At 41.7% G+C, this 24,581-nt stretch overlaps 2 protein-coding genes across 2 annotated transcripts in view; one reads left to right on the forward strand and one right to left on the reverse strand.

Moving 5' to 3' along the window:
• Positions 1-24,581, reverse strand: part of LOC117480805 (low affinity immunoglobulin gamma Fc region receptor III-like) — a 171,847-nt gene that overhangs the window by 11,797 nt on the left and 135,469 nt on the right. The gene's annotated exons all lie outside the window — the stretch shown is intronic.
• On the forward strand, positions 694-17,570 carry LOC117480824 (coxsackievirus and adenovirus receptor homolog). The gene is made up of 3 exons (XM_034128310.1): positions 694-1,040; positions 15,804-16,127; positions 16,313-17,570. Exons 1-3 carry the CDS (start codon positions 971-973, stop codon positions 16,456-16,458), a joined length of 540 nt encoding a protein of 179 aa, XP_033984201.1. The 5' UTR covers positions 694-970; the 3' UTR covers positions 16,459-17,570.

Below are 24,581 nucleotides of genomic sequence, written 5' to 3' on the forward strand. Positions count from 1 at the left end.
AAGTATTCTTGCCTCACTTCTGAAGCAAGATGCTCGGCTCGGCTGTGCTACCAAGCAAGCGTACTCGCGATTGAGAAACGGCCTCTGTCTCAAAGTTGAGGAAAAAGCACCTTTTTAAATAAGATGAACGATGGTCACCTCTCAAACTGATGCTAACTGTTTCTGTGCATATACCAACGAGAGCTATAAAAGGAAAGTATTATCTCACAAATAAAACATTGGCCATTCTTTGCATTTGTTAACCTTACATTTCTATTAAGAACAAAACAATCTCTCACTGAAAATAAGTTTGACCTCAGTCACGAAATATGACCTTCAACCTTTGTTAACAAGTATTATTGAATGGTTAGTGCATTACACATTTTAATTCACATCTGCAGGAAGTTAATAGAGTTACTGTAAAACACATATATTATGCTACATGTCTTTAAATGTGAGCAGTTGGTTTGAGAGTAGGGTTCTACTTTTTTTTTGTTTAGTCTTTTGTTTTACATGTGTTTAGTGCATGTGTTGTTCCCCAGGGTATTCTCACGTGTTTCTGTTTCTAATTTGAGGCTTTTCGTTGTTATATTCAGTATGATTGTTGTTTTTATTTTGTTTTATTAATGAGTTATTTGTTGTACTGTTGTTTTTTAGTTCCGTCCTTGTGTATGGAGAGGGGGGCATGTCTTTCAGTATGGGGGCGCATGTGAGCAGGGGGGGGGGGTTCCGGAGTTCAGCTGCCCTTCATCTCCTCAGCGGAGCGACGAGTCAGTCCACCTCCACCGGACTGAGAGCAGTGCCCGTGTGGCCCGTCACTCCAGAGTTCTTAACGCGGATCTCTTTAAACTCCCATGACGCAGTTAGCAGAGAGCTAATGCGGAAGTGGGTTTGATAAACGGCACATGTGACCTCCCTTCTCTCCCGCCCTGCTCTTCCTCCCTCTGGCTGCCGTTAACAAGGAGACGTGTGCAGACTCACTCGCTCCGCCATGGCGACTCTAATATCTGCCCAACATGTCTTCATGTTCCTGTGGATTATTGGCTCTGTGGCTGCAGAAGGTGAGGTGTGGTGTGTGTGTGTGTGTGTGTGTGTGTGTGTGTGTGTGTGTGTGTGTGTGTGTGTGTGTGTGTGTGTGGTGTGTGTGTGTGTGTGTGTGTGTGTGTGTGTGTGTGTGTGTGTGTGTGTGTGTGTGTGTGTGTGTGTGTGTGTGTGTGCGCGCAGAGACGTGCACAGACATTTGGAGGGACTACTGCTCTAAACTGGAAACGAAAAAAAACATAAGACCTTTTGAAAGTTCTAACTTGTTTTTAATGTAAAAGGTTCATAAAATAAAAGGTGACACTCAGTTGACATTTATGTCCACTGCTAAATTCAGGCCCATTTTTTGTTTTGCTGTCCATATCTCATTAAAATATCTAATGTTAGTAACTGTTAAAGAAAACATGGGGACCAGCCGCGGCGCCAGGATTTTAATTTCGGCTGGGCCTGTTCAAATGTTTTCTCGCGATTTTTGTTAATAATCTAATAAAAATAGGCTATGCCTAGAATGACATTCGTGTTTACTGAGAGCATAGTCGATGTGTTTCCAGTCCCTGTAACCATGGCGACTGAATGTATCTTCTCCGCCTGCCCCGCCTCTCTCTCTAAAATGCCGGCACATTTTACAAAACACACTGTCCTTGCTAATGCTATACTCCAAGAATGTGTACTTGTCATACCAGTGGGCAGCGAAGCTCCTTTTCTTTTGTCCGAAAAGTGTCTGAGGGTACTTTATGAGATTTGGCTGTGTAGCTGCCGGGTCATCTATGGCTGACAGGTTAACATTAAAAACACTCTCGTCTCTCTGAGGCGGCACCTGCTGTGAGGATGATGAGTGTGGTCAGGGCCGGCTCTAGACCATTTGCTGCCCTAGGCGAGATTTTAGCTGGCGCGATTTTGGTTGTTCATTCATATCTTATTTTACCTAGTTAACATTTATTTATTTATGCATATTCTTTTATCTCTCCAGTTTTAAAGGATATTTTTGGTTACTGTCCTATAGTACATTGAAATGATTTCAAACCTGTTTATCCCAATAATTATAAAGGAGTGCCTTGGAAATATGTGTTTACATAAATTGTGACCAAACCGTTTGAGACCCACTGAGATAACTTAGACTAAAGTGAACTATCTAAACACTCAGAGTCCTTTACCTCACTGAGCTGTAGTTATCAGCCTCTCAGTCTGTCCACATTATTGTAGAAACATCTTCTTCTTCGTTAGAGCAGCTAGCACCAGGTGCTAATAAAAACCGTGCCGGTACCAGTGCACTCTCCCTCGCTCCCTCCCACGCTCGCACTTTGGCTGTGAGCTGCGGGCGCCAGATAAGCCAACATTCCCCATTTTCATCACTTACAGCGCCCATCGTACAGGGCAAATGAAACGTGTAACCGGGGTGAAAAGGGTGTTACATTTACTTAATTATGAATATTGTTACATCAAGGCCGAAAATTAGGATGAGCACCAACGGTCAAAAATGTTTTTTCCCTCCCCAGATCCGGCGCCCTAGGCGAACATCTATAACGCCAGTGCTACGGGCCGGCCCTGACGGCCCCTACACACGGCGGCGTGCGTTGACGCTTCAACGCTTCTGCCCATTCACTTTGAATGGGGTGACGTCACGATTCGCCGAACTAGCCAATCAAACCGCGTGTATGTTGAGAGAGCCAGACCGCAGTTCATTTCCTCATATGCCAAAAAATGTAGGAGAAAATCATCGTAGCGGTAGGGAATCACCCGGTGCTTTCAGTCCCTGTTCACCTACCGGGATACAAACCGGAGGAGCCAGGCATGGAGGGAGGTGGCAGAGACAGTGGGTGAAACTGCTAGGTTTTCGCCTGTTTGGGGAGTTTATATCCAGTGTACTTCGTTTGAATGGACAGCTAGCAGGCATAGACAGTATTTAGCCAGCATGGAATGTTGCATAAATTAGCAATAGCAATGTTTCCTGCAGCAGCTAGTTGTACTTTTTTCTTTGGATATTTATTTTGTTTTGCAGCGAACTATGGCCACGTTTTACTTCGAACGTTTTCTGGTCATTCTTCTGCTACTTTTTTCACTTTTTGTGTCGGAGAGCCATGCTCAGAGGAGTGATGGCATTGTTTACACGCGTGAGCAGCTGATTGCGCTGTGCCGACCCGTGCTGCTGCCCGGAGCCAGGCATGACATCCCGGAGGAGCTTCGGAGGCTCAAGCGGGGCTGCAGAGCTGGGGCCAAGCTGAGGATGAAGAAGAAGATGAGGTACAAACCCTGTGTACCGGCCATCATAATGGGGAACGTGAGGTCTTTGGGGAATAAGATGGACGAGCTCCGCGTGCTGACGAAGACGCAGTGGGAATACCGTGAGTGTAGCATCATGTGTTTTACCGAGACTTGGTTGCACTCGCTCATCCCGGATAATAACACGGCTCTCCCCGGCTTCACGAGTGTTCGGGCGGACAGGGACGTTATTCTGAGCGGTAAAAAGAAAGGAGGAGGGATTGCACTGTATGTGAACGAACGATGGTGTAATCCTGGACATGTTACTGTGAAGGAGCGTTTCTGTAGCCCGGACATTGAACTGCTAGCTGTGGGATTACGTCCATTTTATCTACCTAGAGAACTTTATTCTGTCATCGTAGTTGCTGTCTATATTCCACCGAACGCGGACGCGGAGGTGGCTGGTGACGTCATTCACTCCTCTGTGGCCAAACTCCAAACTCTTCACCCAAATGCATTCATAACAATAACTGGGGATTTTAACCGTGCAAAACTGGACAAATCTCTGCCTACATTCACTCAGTATGTGAAATGCCCCACCAGGGGAAATAATACTCTGGATCTTCTATATGCAAATACCAAGAATGCATATTGTGCCACTGCCCTCCCCCCCCTGGGCAGATCTGACCACAACCTCGTCTTTTTGGCTCCTAAATATGTCCCTCTGGTGCAGAGGCAGCCTGTATCCACCAGGACTGTGAGGAAATGGACTCCAGGGGCTAATGAGGCTCTACAGGACTGCTTCGAGACCACTGACTGGGACGTGCTTTGTGTGCCACATGGAGAGGACATCAATAATATGACTGACTGCATCACAGAATACATCAACTTCTGTGAACAAACAATATTACCGGCTAAAACTGTCAACTGTTTCCCCAATAATAAACCCTGGATTACTAGTGACCTGAAAACTCTTTTAAATAAGAAAAAGGAAGCGTTTAAGTCTGGGGACAAATCAATGCTAAAGAGTATCCAGCATCAACTGAGAGACAATTTGAGGAGGGGCAGAGATTCGTACAGGAAGAAGCTGGAGACTAAGCTCCAGCAGAACAATAGCAGGGATGTCTGGGCTGGGATGAAGGCTATCACTGGCTTCAAAGGGAGAGACAGACTGACTGTGGGCACCCTGGAGAGGGCCAACGAGCTGAACACCTTCTTCAATAGGTTTAGCTCTCCGCCCGCTGCTGTCTCCTCCACTTCCTCTTCTCACCTCACCTCCTCCTCTCAGCCTGGCGTCAACATCCCCCCTCTGCTCACCACCTACACTTCACACCTCTCCTCCACCACCCAGCCTGGCTTCTGCACCCCCCCTCTGCTCACATTGCCGCTGACCCCCCCCCCCCCCCCTCTGCTCATCTTGCCTCAGACCCCCCCCCCCTCTATCCCCCCTGCCATCAAGCCCCCCCCCCCGCTTTACTGTGAGCACAGGACAGGTCCAGAGTCAGATGGAAAAACTCCACCAAGGCAAGGCTGCTGGCCCTGATGGTATCAGCCCCAGGGTCCTGAGGACCTGTGCACGCCAGCTGGCTCCTGTTCTCCAGTATATATTCAACCTGAGCCTGCACTTGGAGACCATCCCGGTGCTGTGGAAGACATCATGCGTTGTTCCGGTCCCTAAAAAGACAACTCCTTCTGGGCTCAATGACTATCGCCCTGTAGCACTCACATCTCATGTGATGAAGGTGCTTGAGAGACTGGTCTTGGCCCATCTCAGACCGCAGGTGAGATCATTCCTTGACCCTCTGCAATTTGCCTACCAGCCTCACCTGGGGGTGGACGATGCCATTATTTACCTGCTGCAGCGTGCTCACTCATACCTGAATGGATCGGGTTGCACTGTGAGAATCACCTTTTTTGATTTCTCCAGTGCATTCAACACGATCCAGCCTCGGCTACTGAGTGACAAGCTGCAGGCTATGAGGGTAAACTCGTCCACCATCTCCTGGATTACCAACTACCTCACGGACAGACCACAGTACGTCCGGCTGGGCAGTGTGCTGTCTGATGTGGTGGTTGGTAGTATTGGAGCCCCACAGGGGACTGTGCTGTCTCCTTTCCTGTTCACCTTATACACCTCTGACTTTCTATACAACTCAGAGTCATGCCACCTGCAGAAGTTTTCGGATGACTCTGCAGTGGTAGGGTGTATAAGGGATGGACGGGAGGAGGAGTACAGAGCGCTGGTGGGTGATTTTGTTGAGTGGACTGGAAGAAATCATCTGCTTCTGAATGTGGCCAAGACCAGAGAGATGGTCATTGATTTCAGGAGGAAGAGGACATCTCCTCCTCTGCCCCTGTGCATTCTGGGAGAGGATGTGGCAGTTGTGGAGGTCTACAAGTACCTGGGAGTGCACTTAGACAATGGGCTGAACTGGAGGATCAACACTGACGCTGTGTACAAGAAGGGGATGAGCAGACTCTATTTTCTGAGGAAGCTGAGATCCTTCAACGTATGCAGTAAGATGCTGGAGATCTTCTATCAGTCTGTTGTGGCTAGTGCACTCTTCTTTGCTGCGGTCTGCTGGGGGGGCAGCATCAGAGCCGGTGACACCAGCAGGATCAATAAACTGATCAGGAAAGCTGGGTCAGTCATCGGCATCAAGCTGGACCCCTTTGAAGCTGTGGTGGAGAGGAGGACACTGAACAGGCTGTTGTCCATCATGGATAACCCCACCCATCCTCTCCACCTGCAGCTGGACAGTCAACGGAGCTCCTTCTCCAACAGACTGCTGCAGCTCCCCTGCCACAAGGACAGATACTGGAAAACATTCCTGCCCACTGCAATAACTCTGTACAACAAATCACCTCTGGCTGGAAGAGAACTCTCTGCTCCATAGTTTCTCTAGAAATAAAACCACCTTGTACATTTTTACTCACACATAATCTGTTTCATATTTAATACTCCATAATTCCATATATTTTGAATATATATATATTTGTATATATATATATATATATATATAATATCTGTATGTATATTTTCTATTTTGTATTTTGACATGTATATTTTATATTTTATTTTATATTTTATTTTATTTTATTTCTATTCTTGTATATTTTGTTTTATTGTAAAATGCCTTTTATGCTGCTGTAACAAAAACAATTTCCCAATTTGGGATCAATAAAGTACGATCTATCTATCTATCTATCTAAAAGTTTTGCAAGCCCCCGTTCGTTTAGTACCTAAAATAATAGACATCGCTTTTTCCAGCTGACAACCCCGAATTTCTGGTCACTTCTTCAATTTTCCAGCCCTTGGGGAGAGACACGGGAGATTCATGTGATTGGTTGTTGGTCGCGTTGCTCGCGTAAACTCCCCAAGCTCAAGACACGCCCACCGCCAAGCGGCAACGCACGCCGCCGTGTGTAGGCTGCGTGAGTGTGGTGGTTCCGGCGGTTCCTCTGTTCTTACTCTTTTAAAAAAAACTGAACATCGATTGTTGTGACATCGTTAGTGAGCGCGGTATATTTTTTGTGTCTGTCCAGTCCACTGTCCTCCTTCGTCTGCGCGCGGCCGCGAAACGTTGAGTTCGGCCTGATTACGTTAACTAATGTTGCTTTTAATTTTATTATTTTTTGAAAGGGAAACACATGTTTGCTCTTATTTTATTATTTTATTGTTAATTTTGAACAAACATTTTGGAAACTATATTTTCGCCCAGTCATTTTTGATCAATGAATAGGTGGGCCCAGTGCCAGAGTGGGTGGGCCTAGGTATCATTTATTTAATACATTTTTGTATTGGTTTTTCAGTTGAATTATACGTTCAGGGTAATCAACAGTTAAAAAGATACTGTTCAAATTATTATTTGTTTTAAAGTTCAATAAATGGATGTTTTCAAAGTCAATGAATAATCGTATTTAATAATCGTGATATCAATTATTGAACAAAATCATCGTGATTGTGATTTTTGCCATAATCGAGCAGCCCTATGATCACCATAGCCATATGAGGCCGGAGGGCTTTCCTTTGCTTCCAGCTGTCGGATTGTAAACAAAGTCACATGACTGGGGGCAGATGACAGCGCTGACAAGGTGGGTTTCCCGCAGCGAGACGCCACAATACTAATTGTTGGCTTATCATGTTGATTCAAGTGTGTGTGTGTGTGTGTGTGTGTGTGTGTGTGTGTGTGTGTGTGTGTGTGTGTGTGTGGTGTGTGTGTGTGTGTGTGTGTGTGTGTGTGGTGTGTGTGTGTGTGTGTGTGTGTGTGTGTGTGTGTGTGTGTGTGTGTGTGTGTGTGTGTGTGTGTGTGTGTGTGTGTGTGTGTGTGTGTGGTGTGTGTGTGTGTGTGTGTGTGTGTGTGTGTGTGTGTGTGTGTTCAGATGTGTCAGGATTCAGATGTGTCATGTACTCAGATCTTGTACTTGAGTAATATACTATAATGACTTTGTATACTGCAGGGTAGCTTGTGGATTTACTCCAGGTGGAACTAAAGTCTGATTTAACACTTGATTATATTTCACATCATTCATCCACATCTGTGAAGTAACTAAAGGGATTAAATACATGTAGTGGAGGAAAAGTACACCATTTACATCTGAACTGTAGTGGAGTAAAAGTACAAAGTAGCATAACATGGAAATACTCAAGTAAAGTACGAGTACCTCTAAATTGTACTTAAGTACAGCATTTGAGTAAATGTACTTAGTTACTTTACACCTCTGTGCATTGAATGTTATGTCATGTCCAGAGGTAAATACATATTTGTTATCAAAATTGTTGTACTATATATTACTACTACTGTTGTGTATACTGTTGGGTCTATATATAATAGGGATGCCAGCGATTATTCGATTTTTTGAATATTCGTTACAGTCTCCATAATCGAAAATTATTTTTAAAATTCGATTTTATTTATATATTTTTTTATTATTATTTATGTTTTTCTTTTTTTTCCTGGCTTAGTTTCAACCAAAATATAGACTAATGCTAATAATAGTAATAGTATTAATAATTGTAAATGGCCATTGGTCACACCACCAGTTTGTTTTACTGTAAACTTGGAGGGAGTAAAATGCAAGCTCTGCATTTTTTCTCTCCCGCGGGGTGGGGGGGGGGGGGAAGAGGGTTGGCGGCGGCGAATCATCGATTAATATTCGCTAGGGCTGTCCGATTTTCGAATTTGATCATGGTCAGTTTCTGGCATCCCTAATATATAATAACAAGTATTTCATTTTAGAGCTTATTCAAATGTACATAGTTTAATTATTCTTCCAGTATAATTATGTGTATGAGTTAGTCACAGTATTTATGATATGAACTAATATCTTAAACAGAAAACACAGTTTCGTTACGCACTATTTTTCTTAGATCCCTCCGTCTGAACAAAAGCAGACTCTTTGCAGCTGGAATTGTTTAAAGGGCCCATGTCATGGCCATTTCCACTGATCATAATTACATTGTTGAGGTATACTAAAATAGATTTATACTGTGCAATTTTCCAAACTCACATTGGTTTCGCATACAGCATCTCTGTCAAGCATGTGTATTCAGCAGTATTCACTTTCTCCACTAAACGACTCGTTGGAGCTCTTGCCCCCCCCTCCCTGTGAGCCTAGTGTGCTCCGATTGGTCAGCTCGGCCACTCGTTCTGATTAGTCAACCACCAGAGAGGCTGCGCCCATGTCAGTGCTTTTCCCGGCTGCTCTCAGCGTAACATCAGTCTTATCATGGCGTCGGTACAGCCGTATATTTTATATACATATATATTTTTAACTGTTGTTATAGAAGAGTGTGACGGCCCCAGGGCCTTTGTCTTACGCTGGGGTGGAGCTGAAGAGGCTAATCAGCACGATCACGGACACCTCCGGACACAGTCTCTCTCCAAAGCGGCTGCAGGAAGACTAACTCTGCGATCCTCTCAACCACCTGTCTCTGCATTTACCACAATAAATGTGCCGTGGTTTTGTAAACTCGTGTATGTCTCCTTGTCTTTGTGGCCTACGAGCTACTCTCATAACAAAGAGTAAGTTATTTTTACCCGTTATAAACTACTACTGTTTGATGAGAAATCAAATCATGGTTTGCTATATATGAATTCAGGGAAGAAAGGATAGGCCTACTAAGTATTTCCATTAAACTTTATTTTTAGAAATGTACAAAATGAACATAAATATACATATATACACACGGTATATCATTCATTCCTCCTCCTCGCATCTTGCCCGCGCACAGTCGGTGCGGTGCCTTTTAGCACGAGGCCTCAGTAGTAGTAGAATCCCTTCCCCGTCATGGATTGTCCGCCAGGATCTGGCTGGACGAAATCAAATGCAAATCACAAAATATTAGAGAAACTTAGTTGTTTTAGATTCGTTAGTAGTAGTTGTGTAATGAACAGCTTGCCTGCTAATATGCTAACCTAGCTTTGTTTACCTTGGTAGCTAACACGATATGAACGTTAGCTTGGAGGAAAGGCAACTATAATGCAGTGTAATAAAACTACTATGAACAAAAGCTAGTGGTTCATATTAGGCTAGCAATAACGTGTTTATAATTGCAATCGTATACGGGTATTCTGCTACCATACAATGTAACTTGCATGAATACATTGTTTTGCGCTAGCATACAGCTAGCCTCGTTAGCTACATGCAGTATATGTACGGTCACAATGTACGGTAAATCACAGTACAGTATACTGTATGAGTATTCCGTGTGTGTGACTGCAGACATTCTCCTGCCATGACAAACATGTAAGGCCATCTGCTGACATTGTAGTTGATATATTTAAACGCTAGCAACGTAGCATCACAAAAATGTTTTTCCGACCAAAACTAGCTCTAGCTCCGTGTGTTAGATCGCTACGCCAGCTATAATGTAATTACGTTTCGCGACTGACCGGCAAATCACCCGGAGTATACTGTCAATAGGTATTTTGTGTGTGAATGCAGACATTCTCCTGCTATGAGATACATGTATGCAAGGCCATCTGCTGATATTAGAGTTGATATATGGAAACTCTAGCAACTTAGTTAGCACAGGTAGCACTGTGTCAATGGCTTAGCAGTCCAACACAGTTTACACATTTAAACAGTCTTGTTTGATAAATACACAAATAACAATGCAAACTTACAGGTTGTATACCCAGATCTTCCCCTGCTCCAAACGGTCCAAACAAGCTGTGCATATCCGGCCTCAAACTGGGCAATGTTTTGGAAGCTTTCGTCTGTGAAATGCCGGTTCTTCGAACCTCTGGAGGAGGAACACGCCGCTGCTGGTGTGGCCATAGCTCTTCGGGATTGGTCCATTTCGTTCCGGGTACCGCATGACATCAGGCGGTACCCGGAAGAATCAAATGGGCAGTGACGTATCTCCAACGAGGCGTTTTGGGGAGGTCTTTTCTGTGTTAGAGTTTTACTCGCTACAGGGTGTACTTTGAGGGTTTTGACTCTGCACACCGTTTACATGTATAAAAACCTTCATAACACACAAGGGGACGGGTAATAACCGGAAAAGCATGACATGGGAGCTTTAATAACCACTTTCTGTTTTATTGTTCCTAAAACTTTATGAAGTTTATTATTTATTGTTCAAACCGATGAGTTTTTGTAAAGAGTTGTTTGTTTTGTTGTAACCCGAGAACCTGAAGATTAGATGTTATCTTTTATTTTCTGCAAGAGGAAACTGCACCCCTCCAAAACACTGCTGATGTCATTTGAGACGGAGAGTTGTGATTGGCTGAAACTGAACAAACACAAACTGACTCCCTGCTCGCTCCAGCCAATGGAGGCCAAGAGTCTTTCTCATTTCTAAATAGAGCCCTCCTCGAGCAGAGCTCTGATCCCCTGCTGTAACACCGACGTGCAGCCGCCCGGCAGGGGCTCAGTCATAGGGACTGGGAACCGTAGGGTCGCCGGTTCAAGTCCCTGAACAGACCTTAATATGGAGTGTGGACTGCTACTTGTAGAGGTCCCAGTTCACCTCCTGCCCTGCCGTGGTGCCTTGAGCAAGGCACTGGACACCCCCCCCAGAGTTCCCGATAGAATATTTTTTTGCCAGTCAAAATGTCCGCTAAAGTTTAAATCTTCCGGACAAAATGAGAAAAGTGCCGGTCAAAGGTCTTCTTTGTTATTTATTGAGCTTTAAAACAAATTGATATGATTCCATATTAAACAAACTAATTATAGTAGATTAACTACATTATTCAAAAGTGTACAGTAACTTACAAAAACACGGGAATAATAAACGGAGCGCTCTCCTTCTCCTGACAGCCCGTCAGTATCATGCAGCTCACGGATCCAGTAATGAGTGACCCGACAGTAAAACTAAACACATCTATAACTAGTTTAGGTAGTTTGAGAGGTCATTCAAATAGCTACGTGTGATATTCTAACCTGAAGTGTGTGTTGCTCTGCTCACCGCTGCAGGTGATCATGCAGAGCTGCGTGTCGACTCGTCAGCAGCAGCTGATCTCTTGCTCCGGTCAGATTTGACTTCACTCGCGTTTATGTCCATATCGATCAGATCTAGCTGGTTCTAGCTAATGATATGACTACCTGCTTATTAAAAGACACCTCAACAATAAGCGTCGCTATGCAACCGGGTGAGGCCACAAAGTATAGCGCAGCATTATGCATTCGTTTACATGCCCACCGGAACCCTGAGGCATTACCAACAGATCAACGCACAATCAACCCATACAGGACACTCTTTCTCCACGTGTTAGACATTAGAATTGACTCTTCTTGTCTGTCACGTACTCTTCTTGTCTGTCACGTACTCTTCTTGTCTGTCACGTACTCTTCTTGTCTGTCACAGACTCTTCTTGTCTGTCACGTACTCTTCTTGTCTGTCACGTACACTTCTTGTCTGTCACGTACTCTTCTTGTCTGTCACGTACTCTTCTTGTCTGTCACGTACTCTTCTTGTCTGTCACGTACTCTTCTTGTCTGTCACGTACTCTTCTTGTCTGTCACGTACTCTTCTTGTCTGTCACGTACTCTTCTTGTCTGTCACGTACTCTTCTTGTCTGTCACGTACTCTTCTTGTCTGTCACGTACTCTTCTTGTCTGCCACAGACTCTTCTTGTCTGTCACATACTCTTCTTGTCTGTCACAGACTCTTCTTGTCTGTCACAGACTCTTCTTGTCTGTCACGTACTCTTCTTGTCTGTCACGTACTCTTCTTGTCTGTCACGTACTCTTCTTGTCTGTCACGTACTCTTCTTGTCTGTCACGTACTCTTCTTGTCTGTCACATACTCTTCTTGTCTGTCACAGACTCTTCTTGTCTGTCACGTACTCTTCTTGTCTGTCACGTACTCTTCTTGTCTGTCACGTACTATTCTTGTCTGTCACGTACTCTTCTTGTCTGTCACGTACTCTTCTTGTCTGTCACGTACTCTTCTTGTCTGTCACGTACTATTCTTGTCTGTCACGTACTCTTCTTGTCTGTCACATACTCTTCTTGTCTGTCACATACTCTTCTTGTCTGTCACATACTCTTCTTGTCTGTCACATACTCTTCTTGTCTGTCACATACTCTTCTTGTCTGTCACAGACTCTTCTTGTCTGTCACAGACTATTCTTGTCTGTCACATACTCTTCTTGTCTGTCACATACTCTTCTTGTCTGTCACAGACTCTTCTTGTCTGTCACGTACTCTTCTTGTCTGTCACGTACTCTTCTTGTCTGTCACGTACTCTTCTTGTCTGTCACATACTCTTCTTGTCTGTCACAGACTCTTCTTGTCTGTCACGTACTCTTCTTGTCTGTCAGACTCTTCTTGTCTGTCAGACTCTTCTTGTCTGTCACGTACTCTTCTTGTCTGTCATGTACTCTTCTTGTCTGTCACGTACTCTTCTTGTCTGTCACAGACTCTTCTTGTCTGTCACGTACTCTTCTTGTCTGTCACAGACTCTTGTCTGTCACGTACTCTTCTTGTCTGTCACAGACTCTTCTTGTCTGTCACGTACTCTTCTTGTCTGTCACAGACTCTTGTCTGTCACGTACTCTTCTTGTCTGTCACAGACTCTTCTCGTCTGTCACGTACTCTTCTTGTCTGTCACAGACTCTTCTTGTCTGTCACGTACTCTTGTCTGTCAGACTCTTCTTGTCTGTCACAGACTCTTCTTGTCTGTCACGTACTATTCTTGTCTGTCACGTACTCTTCTTGTCTGTCACGTACTCTTCTTGTCTGTCACATACTCTTCTTGTCTGTCACAGACTCTTCTTGTCTGTCACGTACTCTTCTTGTCTGTCACGTACTATTCTTGTCTGTCACGTACTCTTCTTGTCTGTCACAGACTCTTGTCTGTCACGTACTCTTCTTGTCTGTCACAGACTCTTCTTGTCTGTCACATACTCTTCTCGTCTGTCACGTACTCTTCTTGTCTGTCAGACTCTTCTTGTCTGTCACAGACTCTTCTTGTCTGTCACGTACTATTCTTGTCTGTCACGTACTCTTCTTGTCTGTCACGTACTCTTCTTGTCTGTCACGTACTCTTCTTGTCTTTCACATACTCTTCTTGTCTGTCACGTACTATTCTTGTCTGTCACGTACTCTTCTTGTCTGTCACAGACTCTTCTTGTCTGTCACAGACTCTTCTTGTCTGTCAGACTCTTCTTGTCTGTCACGTACTCTTCTTGTCTGTCACGTACTCTTGTCTGTCAGACTCTTCTTGTCTGTCACAGACTCTTCTTGTCTGTCACGTACTATTCTTGTCTGTCACGTACTCTTCTTGTCTGTCACGTACTCTTCTTGTCTGTCACATACTCTTCTTGTCTGTCACAGACTCTTCTTGTCTGTCACGTACTATTCTTGTCTGTCACGTACTCTTCTTGTCTGTCACGTACTATTCTTGTCTGTCACGTACTCTTCTTGTCTGTCACAGACTCTTGTCTGTCACGTACTCTTCTTGTCTGTCACAGACTCTTCTTGTCTGTCACATACTCTTCTCGTCTGTCACGTACTCTTCTTGTCTGTCAGACTCTTCTTGTCTGTCAGACTCTTCTTGTCTGTCACAGACTCTTCTTGTCTGTCACGTACTCTTCTTGTCTGTCACGTACTCTTCTTGTCTGTCACGTACTCTTCTTGTCTGTCACGTACTCTTCTTGTCTGTCACGTACTCTTCTTGTCTGTCAGACTCTTCTTGTCTGTCACAGACTCTTCTTGTCTGTCACGTACTCTTCTTGTCTGTTACGTACTCTTCTTGTCTGTCACGTACTCTTCTTGTCTGTCACGTACTCTTCTTGTCTGTCACGTACTCTTCTTGTCTGTCACGTACTCTTCTTGTCTGTCACGTACTCTTCTTGTCTGTCACGTACTATTCTTGTCTGTCACATACTCTTCTTGTCTGTCACGTACTATTCTTGTCTGTCACGTACTCTTCTTGTCTGTCACAGACTCTTCTTGTCTGTCACAGACTCTTCTTGTCTGTCAGACTCTTCTTGTCTGTCACGTACTCTTCTTGTCTGTCACGTACTCTTCTCGTCTGTCACGTACTCTTCTCGTCTGTCACAGACTCTTCTTGTCTGTCACGTACTCTTCTCGTCTGTCACAGACTCTTCTCGTCTGTCACAGACTCTTCTTGTCTGTCACGTACTCTTCTCGTCTGTCACGTACTCTTCTCGTCTGTCACAGACTCTTCTCGTCTGTCACGTACTCTTCTCGTCTGTCACGTACTCTTCTCGTCTGTCACGTACTCTTCTCGTCTGTCACAGACTCTTCTCGTCTGTCACAGACTCTTCTCGTCTGTCACAGACTCTTCTCGTCTGTCACGTACTCTTCTCGTCTGTCACATACTCTTCTCGTCTGTCACAGACTCTTCTCGTCTGTCACATACTCTTCTCGTCTGTCACAGACTCTTCTCGTCTGTCACGTACTCTTCTCGTCTGTCACGTACTCTTCTCGTCTGTCACGTACTCTTCTCGTCTGTCACGTACTCTTCTTTTCTGTCACGTACTCTTCTTGTCTGTCACGTACTCTTCTTGTCTGTCACGTACTCTTCTTGTCTGTCACAGACTCTTCTTGTCTGTCACGTACTCTTCTTGTCTGTCACGTACTCTTCTTGTCTGTCACGTACTCTTCTTGTCTGTCACATACTCTTCTTGTCTGTCACGTACTCTTCTTGTCTGTCACATACTCTTCTTGTCTGTCACGTACTCTTCTCGTCTGTCCCAGACTCTTCTTGTCTGTCACGTACTATTCTTGTCTGTCACATAAGTGGAGCAACTGATGCGGTATTGCGCTAAGGGGAAATTATTTTGACCGGAGAGATTTAGATTTGCCGGTCTTCAGCATATTTTACCGGTCATAGTCCGGTAATTACAGGCTAACGGGAACTCTGACCCCTCCATGTGCATGGCTTTTTTCCCTTTGTCGGACGAATAAAGGAATTATACTTAAAATGAACTTACAAGTAATAGTCCTGCATTCAAAATCTTAAGTTAAAGAACAAAGTATGTGAAGTATATCAGACTTTAAAGTTTAAGAGCTGTGCCGTTTCAAACAGGAAGTAGAAATGTGCAGGTTGATCTGATCACCGTTAAAGAAATGCTGCTGACTTTTGACTTTCTGTTTTTCTGTAGCTTTTGAGGCAAAGCCTGGAGAAGACGTCACTCTTCCCTGTAACAGTCACACAGATGCTGCTGTCACAAAGTTGGTGTGGAGCAGACCTGAGCTGAAGGGTCAGTACGTCGTCTTCTTCAGGAATAACATGGCGGATGAAAACAACCAGGATCAACGTTATCGTGGTCGTGTTGAGCTGAAAGATCCAGAGATGAAGAATGGAGACGCTTCTGTTGTCCTGAAGAACGTCACCGTCAACGACACGGGAACGTACCAGTGTCGGGTTACAATTCCCACCATGCCAAAAGAACTGTTGCGCTCCGTCCTTCTGATCGTCTCTAAAGGTTAGTTTGTGTTTTTCCATTGGCATGTTTAAAGATGATGTTGATGCTCTGTGATCGGTAGATAATGTCTGACATGAGACTGGAGAGGAAACAGATTCTGTTCTTCATCACCTTCATGATCAGCTGTTCTCCAACATGAGGGGAGGTCCAGTCGTTTCCTCACTGCTCTCTGTTTCTGTCCTCAGGTCCCACGAAGGAAGAATTTGAGGAAAAGCACAGAAGAAAGGTTGGGTTGGGAGTTGGTTTGGGAGTGGGTTGTCTTGTTGTTGTTGTTGTTGGTTTTGCTCTTGGACGTTTTGTTTTTCTAAAATCTCAAAGTGGTCCTTTGTAGAGATCAGATGAGTGTGTTGCTGAAGAAGTGTGTAAAGCACTGATCAACCACGCACCTCTAACACCCGACTGTCCTCCATCAACTGCTTCTGAACAAATAACAACTCCAAAGAGACCGTTCTGAGTATTTAGGGTTTATATATTGGACTCAGGAAAAAGTACTGAAAATACATGTTACCATAGTAACTGCACTTAAAACACATTTTGTTTAATTAAAAGTACTGTTACTTATTTGAAATACACCAATATACTTGAATACATGTTCTTTAGGTGAATGTACTCGCCCCCCCCCATCGAGTCTGTCGGCTGTGAAGAGGTCTGCGCTTCGTAACTCATTTCACGTGTGCTTTGTTTTATCGCAGAAACGTCGTCTGCTTCAGGTTTATGTATTTGCAGATAATTATTCCAGTATATACTTAATACTTCCTTTCTGAATCTGTGGATGTCCTGAATAAGACTTTAAAAGGTTTATTTGTTTTCTAAGTAGATCTACATGAAATGTGAAAACAGTTCTGATTGTTAAACTTTAAATTAAGAACTTCTTTCAGATTGCTAAAGAAGAGGTCAGAAAGTAAAAGTAGCCGATTCAATGATGAATGATTTAATTTGAATGAATGCATCCCGATAACGAATCAATAACAAACTGCACTTCCCTTTGAGAACATACCGAACATGAATGTGCCTAAATCTGTCAATGTCAAGCTTGCTTTGCTCTGTGTCAGGTATTTGTAAAAAAAGTACATGTTGTTACATCTGGACACTGAAGTTCTTATTTTATCATTAGTTCTTGTGTTTATTGTATATTGTGCACATGTGTTCTCTGTGCTGAGCATTAGCTGCTAATGCTAACAGACCAAAGCCTCAGAGATAAGAAATATAATAATACTTGTGACGTAGAAAAGGATTTAAAGACATTTTATTTAAGCCAAAGTACTGTTACGTTAAAAGTATTTTAATCAAAGTTCTGTTACTTTAAAAAAAATTATAAAAGTGGGAAAAACTGACAGATTGTTAAAGAAAATATTTGTGTTAAAAGTTATAAAATGTAAAATGTACGTCATCTCAGTAACACAGAATGATTTGTCAAGCTAGAATAAACAATCTTTAAAACCAGTCTGATGATGAGCGAGTTTTTTTATCTTGAAATGTGTAATTATAACATCCCCATGGCAACGAGGACACGTGGAGTTCCTCAGGGAAGCGTTCTGGGCTTTTGCTGTTTCTGTTTCAGAACTGATGCTCCGTGGTCACAGCAGACATGACATCATCGTAGTCATCATCTAATCCCTGCTCAGCGTGGGTGGGCGGGGTCATCGTCACAGAGACAGACACGTCATTTACTGGTGTCAGAAAGAAAATGTGTTAAGTAGAGTTCTGGTGAATATTCAAATCAAATCAAATCAAGTTTTATTTATAAAGCACATTTAAAAGCGATTTTTGGTCGAGCCAAAGTGCTGTACATGTAATAAAAACACATTACTATAATCACAATAAAAGACAATAAATTACAACAGATATATATCAAAAATTAAAAAAACACAAGGAAAAGTCAGGAGTCGTGCTCCGCTCTAACTAGAAGGCCAGGGAGAAGAAGTGTGTTTTTAGTGTAGATTTAAAAACCCCTAGGGTCTGGGCCGACCTCACATGGAGGGGCAGAGTGTTCCAGAGCCCAGGGCCAGCTGCTGCGAAGGCTCGGTGCCCTCTGGTTTTTAGCCTGGTCTTGGGCACTACCAGCAGCAGCTGGTCAGCAGACTTTAAAGCTCTGGCTGGGGTGTAGCGCTGGAGCAGTTCAGCTATATAGGCCGGAGCCAGCCCATTTACAGATGAAGCGTCTTATTTTGGACAGTTTAAAGTGCGAGGGTCGTGATCGGTTCATGCACGTTCCGTGATGGCCGGCCGGCCCCCAGTCAGACTTGATACCGCCCCCATGATAAATACATTTAATTATTGTGAAGCCAGCTGCAATGGATCATTGATCCACCAGGGGGTGCAGTGGGGTTCCACACTGGAGTCATGTGAAATCAACTTCTAAATAATAGATGTTGTTTAGTCGGAAAAAACGAACGAGCCGGCTCTCCCGATTTTTAATCCTAATTTAATCATCATCATTGATGTTTATGTTCGCCGAATTGACATGAAATCACTGACAAATATGAATATTCTGTATTCAACTTCATTGAAACGATCAGGATGGGTGTTATTTTTCCCCACAATGACCAAGTCGCTGCAAATGATCCCATGTATTACATGTACATGGCCACATTCTCAACAAAGTTACGTAACGTAACATTCTGTATTCCTTGCTTACTTTTTATTTAATGCTTTATAACAGCTGGAATAGTTCGTTTAGAACAGGCACCTCACTCGCAATCTGCTCCTCCGCAACGCCTACCACCTACCTCCGGCTGAAATTATGAATGTACAGTAAGGCATAGTAATCATAGATAACACGGCAGGGTCCGTTACAGTTTGTTTTCATCTGATTTCAAATATTTCAAATGTCTGAAGTTAATAAATACATTCTCAGTGTTCAAGTCAATAATAGTCATATAAGAAAAGTACTGATCTAATAACAGAGATTTTATAAGGACTTTTCAATGTTCGACATCGCTCATGTGAAATACAGTAAACTGGATGTTGTGGTGCCGAGAGGCGGGGTATCAAAAGTACAAGCTAAACTTTTATTTAGCATCTGAACGATCTGAACACACTTGTAAACAACGTGATGCCCGGGAAGCGAAGACCCGGCGGAAACAGCTGGTCTGGTTCACTAAAATGTCCGTGTACAGTATATCTGGTACTAATGTATAGCGGATCTTTGTTAAGATCCATATGTCACGGATAGATATTATATATAGAGATGGGATGGCAGAAGGTGCTATATATATATATATAATTCCAAAGCTGGTAAAGACCTTTCAAATTTAGCAATAATAGTCATATAAGAAAAGTACTGATTTGTTCTTGAATATTATAATAAAATAAACACCGGCTGTTGTTATGCCTGCTGTAACGTTTACTTTCTCCGTTCTCCGCTTAAGTAATTATTACTTCCTGGTTAGCTTTCCGCTCGAAATTTAAATCTGAAAATGGCAAAATAACGGAGAAAAAAACGTTCACAGAGAAGACGACAACAATTGTCACTTGCACTTGTCATTTAGCATCTGAACACACTTGTAAACAACGTGATGCCCGGGAAGCGAAGACCCGGCGGAAACAGCTGGTCTGGTTCACTAAAATGTCCGTGTACAGTATATCTGGTACTAATGTATAGCGGATCTTTGTTAAGATCCATATGTCAGTAGAGATGGGATGGCAGAAGGTGCTATATATATATATATATATAATTCCAAAGCTGGTAAAGACCTTTCAAATTTAGCAATAATAGTCATATAAGAAAAGTACTGAGTTGTTCTTGAATCAACTTTTTTATGGAAAATGTTTTATGTAATTTTATTTCATTTTAAATAAAATGAAAGACATTCACAGTTAATGTAATTAGATATACATTATTAATGCCATACATTTTTAAATGTAATTAGATATACATTATTAATGCCATACATTTTTGCATAAATATTTATTCAGTATGATAGCTGTCTAACAGAAGTTAAATCCATTTCTCACTTATTCTGACAATGTACTTAACCCCAAATAAAAGAACCCAATAAAAATAGTTGTTAAATAATAGTGAAGTCACGTTGTAATAACAATAACTCATCTCTCTCGGTTTTTTTTGTTTTCTTTGTGTGCTTTGCCAAAAGCCACTGTGTCAAGTGTCCTAGTTGGGTTACCGTAACGAACAGCAGCCGGCTCTCGATTTTTAATCCTAATTTAATCGTTTATGTTCGCCGAATTGACATGAAATCACTGACAAATATGAATATACTGTATTCAACTTCATTAAAATGTTATTAACGTGCCTAAACTCAGTAATTCACTAAAAATTACTGATCCCTCCGCGTCGCGGAGGGATCTTGATCCCTGGGTGTTATTTTTCCCCATAATGACCAAGTCGCTGCAAATTATCCCGCTTATTACATGGCCACATTCTCAACAAAGTAACGACATGACTCCCAATATTAATTAAAATGCTTTTATGGATTTAGAAAACATTTTTATTGATTTAAAACATAGTTCTATGTATTGATTTAAATTTACATGCATCCGCTAAGAAAAATAGTCCGTTGTTACCGTTTTTTAAACAGTCAGAATGAAACGGCAGCTCTCAGCTGTGTGTTCACACTCCTAACTCTGATCTTTCTTTTCCAACAGTTAAGTTAACTGTAGGTTACTCTGAGTGACAAGCTTACAGTTAGTGAAGTAACACTTTTTTTTTGTGAGTCACGACCTCGCTGTTTCATTCTAACATAACGCTCCAAATATGACTGTTTCCACTCGGACTTCAATACAGCAACACCATTGTTTGGTTTCCATGGTAGCGTGTCTCTTTAGTAGCGTGCACTCCTTTCCTGTAAATTACAGGTCCAGCCAGGCAAAACAGTAATATGAAATATGAATGTTAGTTTTTAACTGAAATGATCAAATAAAGTCAAAATGTCACAGTGTTTACAAACATTGACCATACCGTTCACCAGCCCCCACCCCACTCTTTGTTTAAAACGAATTGGCCATCGGAATGTGTGTGTCCCAACCCCCCCCTGTGATATCTCTTCACAGGGGGGAGAGAGTTAGACGCTCGTGAATTGTCAACGGGGGGGGGGCCTCTCTGCACGGAGGAGCCGCGGAGAAGTGAATCACAGTGATCTGCTATTTTAAAGTAAATTCAACACATATCGACTCTAAATATAGCATATATTAAGAACGAGAAAGTGTTAACATCGTTTTTTGTAAACATATGACCAATGTGCGAGGGTGATGACATCAGAGCATCGTCCTATGGGCTTAGCCCCGGACAGGTACAACAGGTATTCACTCAGAGGGGGGTAGTTACCCATTTACATGTCAAAAATCAACATACAGTAGGCGGGTGGGGGATGGTGAACGTTTACATTTCTCTACAGCAGTGGTTCCCAAACTTTTTGTGCCCAAGGCACACCAAAGGACAAGTAAAAATCTCAAGGCACACCTATTGTGCGAAATAGCCCTTATAACACGTGTTATCACTCATATCATGTAAAATATCTGTAAATGTGCATAATTATTTACTAATGCCAAATAAAATGTATAGATAGAACAATCAGTGGTTCAAGTTAGTATATTCCTCAGTGTAACATATCCACTAGTTGCAAAGCTTAAACATTTTTATATATTTTTTTATTTTAAGGGAAAGGATGTTTTCACTACTCAGTTTGTCAACTATGTTACGGACAAACTTGATGTCATTACAATCATTTGATTAAGTCCTGCACTTCAAGTAAAATCAAATTTGAAAGGCTCTTGAGTCTATTCTACCATATATCCAAAGATTTTTTAAAGTTTATAAAATAATTGTATTAAAGTTTTGTTTTTTCATGTGATATGTTCAGCACTGTCATTAAGTTTAGGGATATTTTGTATTATAAAACTACCATACAGGTCATTTTGATAGTTTTAAGAGATGTCATGTAAAACTCCAACCTGTGTAGATATACATTATACTATAAAGGATATCAGAAGCACTATTTTAGATATTTTAAATTTGAAAAAATGAGGTGCAACATAGTTGACAATGAAAGTCAAACATTTGACGCAAATAACATAGTTGACTGGACACATTATTAACCATCAGCACTATGTTAATTTCAAGGCAGAAGTGCAAAATTCCATTGATAATGATGTGTAATGACGTCTACATGTCGTACAAATTGTCAACTAGGTTACCTGTCAACTAAGTTACTACAGTTATTACAGTACTGGGTAACTCAGTTGACAGGTAACCTAGTTGACAATTTCCCTATTTTGACCCATCATTTCAATGGTAGGCCTTGCCTGGATGACCACATGTCATTTTCTTGAACAGGTTAACATCACATTTGCACATATAATTGAATTAAAATCATTAAACAATTGTAAACCATAACAATGTACGTAACATTGTTGATTGTCAATGAGTATATTAATTGACCATGTGCTATTATACATAAAATATTGTAAAAATGTAGAGGACAATCACCACAGTGTGTTCAAAATGTCTGCCAAAGAGGAACATGGCATCATGTGATGCTGGTGACATGGTATTGGGACAAACCATTTTTGAGTTAAAGGGGGAAGTTCTGTTAGTAACATAGTTGACAGAACTTTTGCGGACATTCATATATTAAGATATTTAAATTATTTAAAGGGGGAAATCAATTAAAAATATGTTATTATTCTTTAGTATTTAGACTTTTGAAATAAATGAATCATTTTTTAAATTTACTTTAATGGTTTTTATTCATTATTTTGAATCCAAGACACCCTCAACTGAAAAACGGACATAGCAAAAACTGACAATTTAAGAACATCATGACACATTTCAAGCTAAATAAAGCATAGGATGCACATAATGTTTGTGTGATATTATAACATGCTTTCCAATAATAGGCAAAATATGATATTTTTGAAGAAAATAGTTAGAATAATTATAATTATCATCAATGGACATCAATGGACATGGAATGTACCCTAAATTGTAGAATCACTCAGCAGTTACATACACCAAACCTTCCAGTTATATTCCTATCAATATTATGAAGGCTTTTACAGAAGGGTTTGGTCATATATAATTCATAGCCTGAATTATATAACATTTTATACCTAAAAACATGGTGAAAATTGATATTTTAGGGCTGTTGACAGTATTTTCTGATTTATGGAGTGATACAAAGAGATATCCAAAATCCCTTCTGTAAAAGCCTTAGATACTAATATGACTACAAAATGAAACAATAATTTTGATCCTGGCTTTATCCAAAGTTCAGATTTCGGTTCCTGAAATGTGTTAAAATATGCGCATATTTCATGAGATAATGGTTCATTTGGATATTTAAACATGCTATTTCAGAAAACTTGTAATACAAAAAACAATTGCCTTATTGTAAGTAATTAACTGGAGAAATATTTAGCTGATATCTTTAAGTTAAAAATACCCTATTCACCTGGGGTGTCTCGCCTTAATTAGATGTTTGATAAGTGCAGATCACATAGTAAAACACGTACACAGATACATTATTTTGTATTTTTATTAAATTCGACAATGTCAATTTCACTTTCCACTATGTCCACCGTTGTTTTTCACAACCAATGGCAGAACTTTATTGAGGCCTGTAATTAGTCAACTACAGGTCTCTTGAGTCAGTCTTTTTCTTCCAAAAAGCTTGTGACAAGATGTTATTGCTCTTGGGGCATTAAAAACAAGATTTTAACTTTAGTTTTTTATATAATATCTGCATTTTCTATTGTGAAAAACTAAGTCTTAGTTATTTAATATATAGCGCCATCTCCTGGTTAAACCCTGAAATTGGAGAATAGTGGGAGGGCCTAACATTCCTGAATACTGGTCTTTGGCAGGCAACTGGCTGGCAACTGGCTGGCAGTCGGCAGGAAGCTGTATGCTGGGGTCCAAAATAAGAGGCTCCATCTGTAGTGCTTTAAAAACAAATAAAAGGATTTTAAAATCAATTCTGAGCCGAACTGGAAGCCAGTGTAGTGAGGCCAGAATAGGGGTGATGTGGTCGCGCTTTTTGTGGCCAGTCAGCAAATGTGCAGCAGCGTTTTGGACTAGCTGCAGGCCTGGTCATACTGCACTATTCCACATCATAACTTTATTTCATTTTTATAACTATTATTATTTTTGTATTGCTCTTGCTCTTATTGTTATTATGTTATGTTATTATGTTGCATTGTTGGAGAAGCCTGTGACATAAGATTTTCAACTGCATAATTACTCTGTAGCTATGTCAGATTGACAATAAAGAACCTTGAACCTTGAACCTTGGTCCATACCCACATACAGAGCGTTGCAATAGTCCAGTCTCGAGGTTACAAAGGCGTTAATAACCCTTTCTAAGTCTTTAAAAGATAAATACGACTTGGTTTTGGCCAATAGTCTTATTTAAAAAAAAAAAAAGACTAGATATGAAATCCCTTTAGATCAGGGGTTCCCAACCTTTATTGTGCCAAGGACCGGCAGATACATTAAAA

This window comes from Trematomus bernacchii, unplaced genomic scaffold (genome assembly GCF_902827165.1).
Source record: "Trematomus bernacchii unplaced genomic scaffold, fTreBer1.1, whole genome shotgun sequence".
Taxonomy (NCBI): Eukaryota; Metazoa; Chordata; class Actinopteri; order Perciformes; family Nototheniidae; genus Trematomus; species Trematomus bernacchii.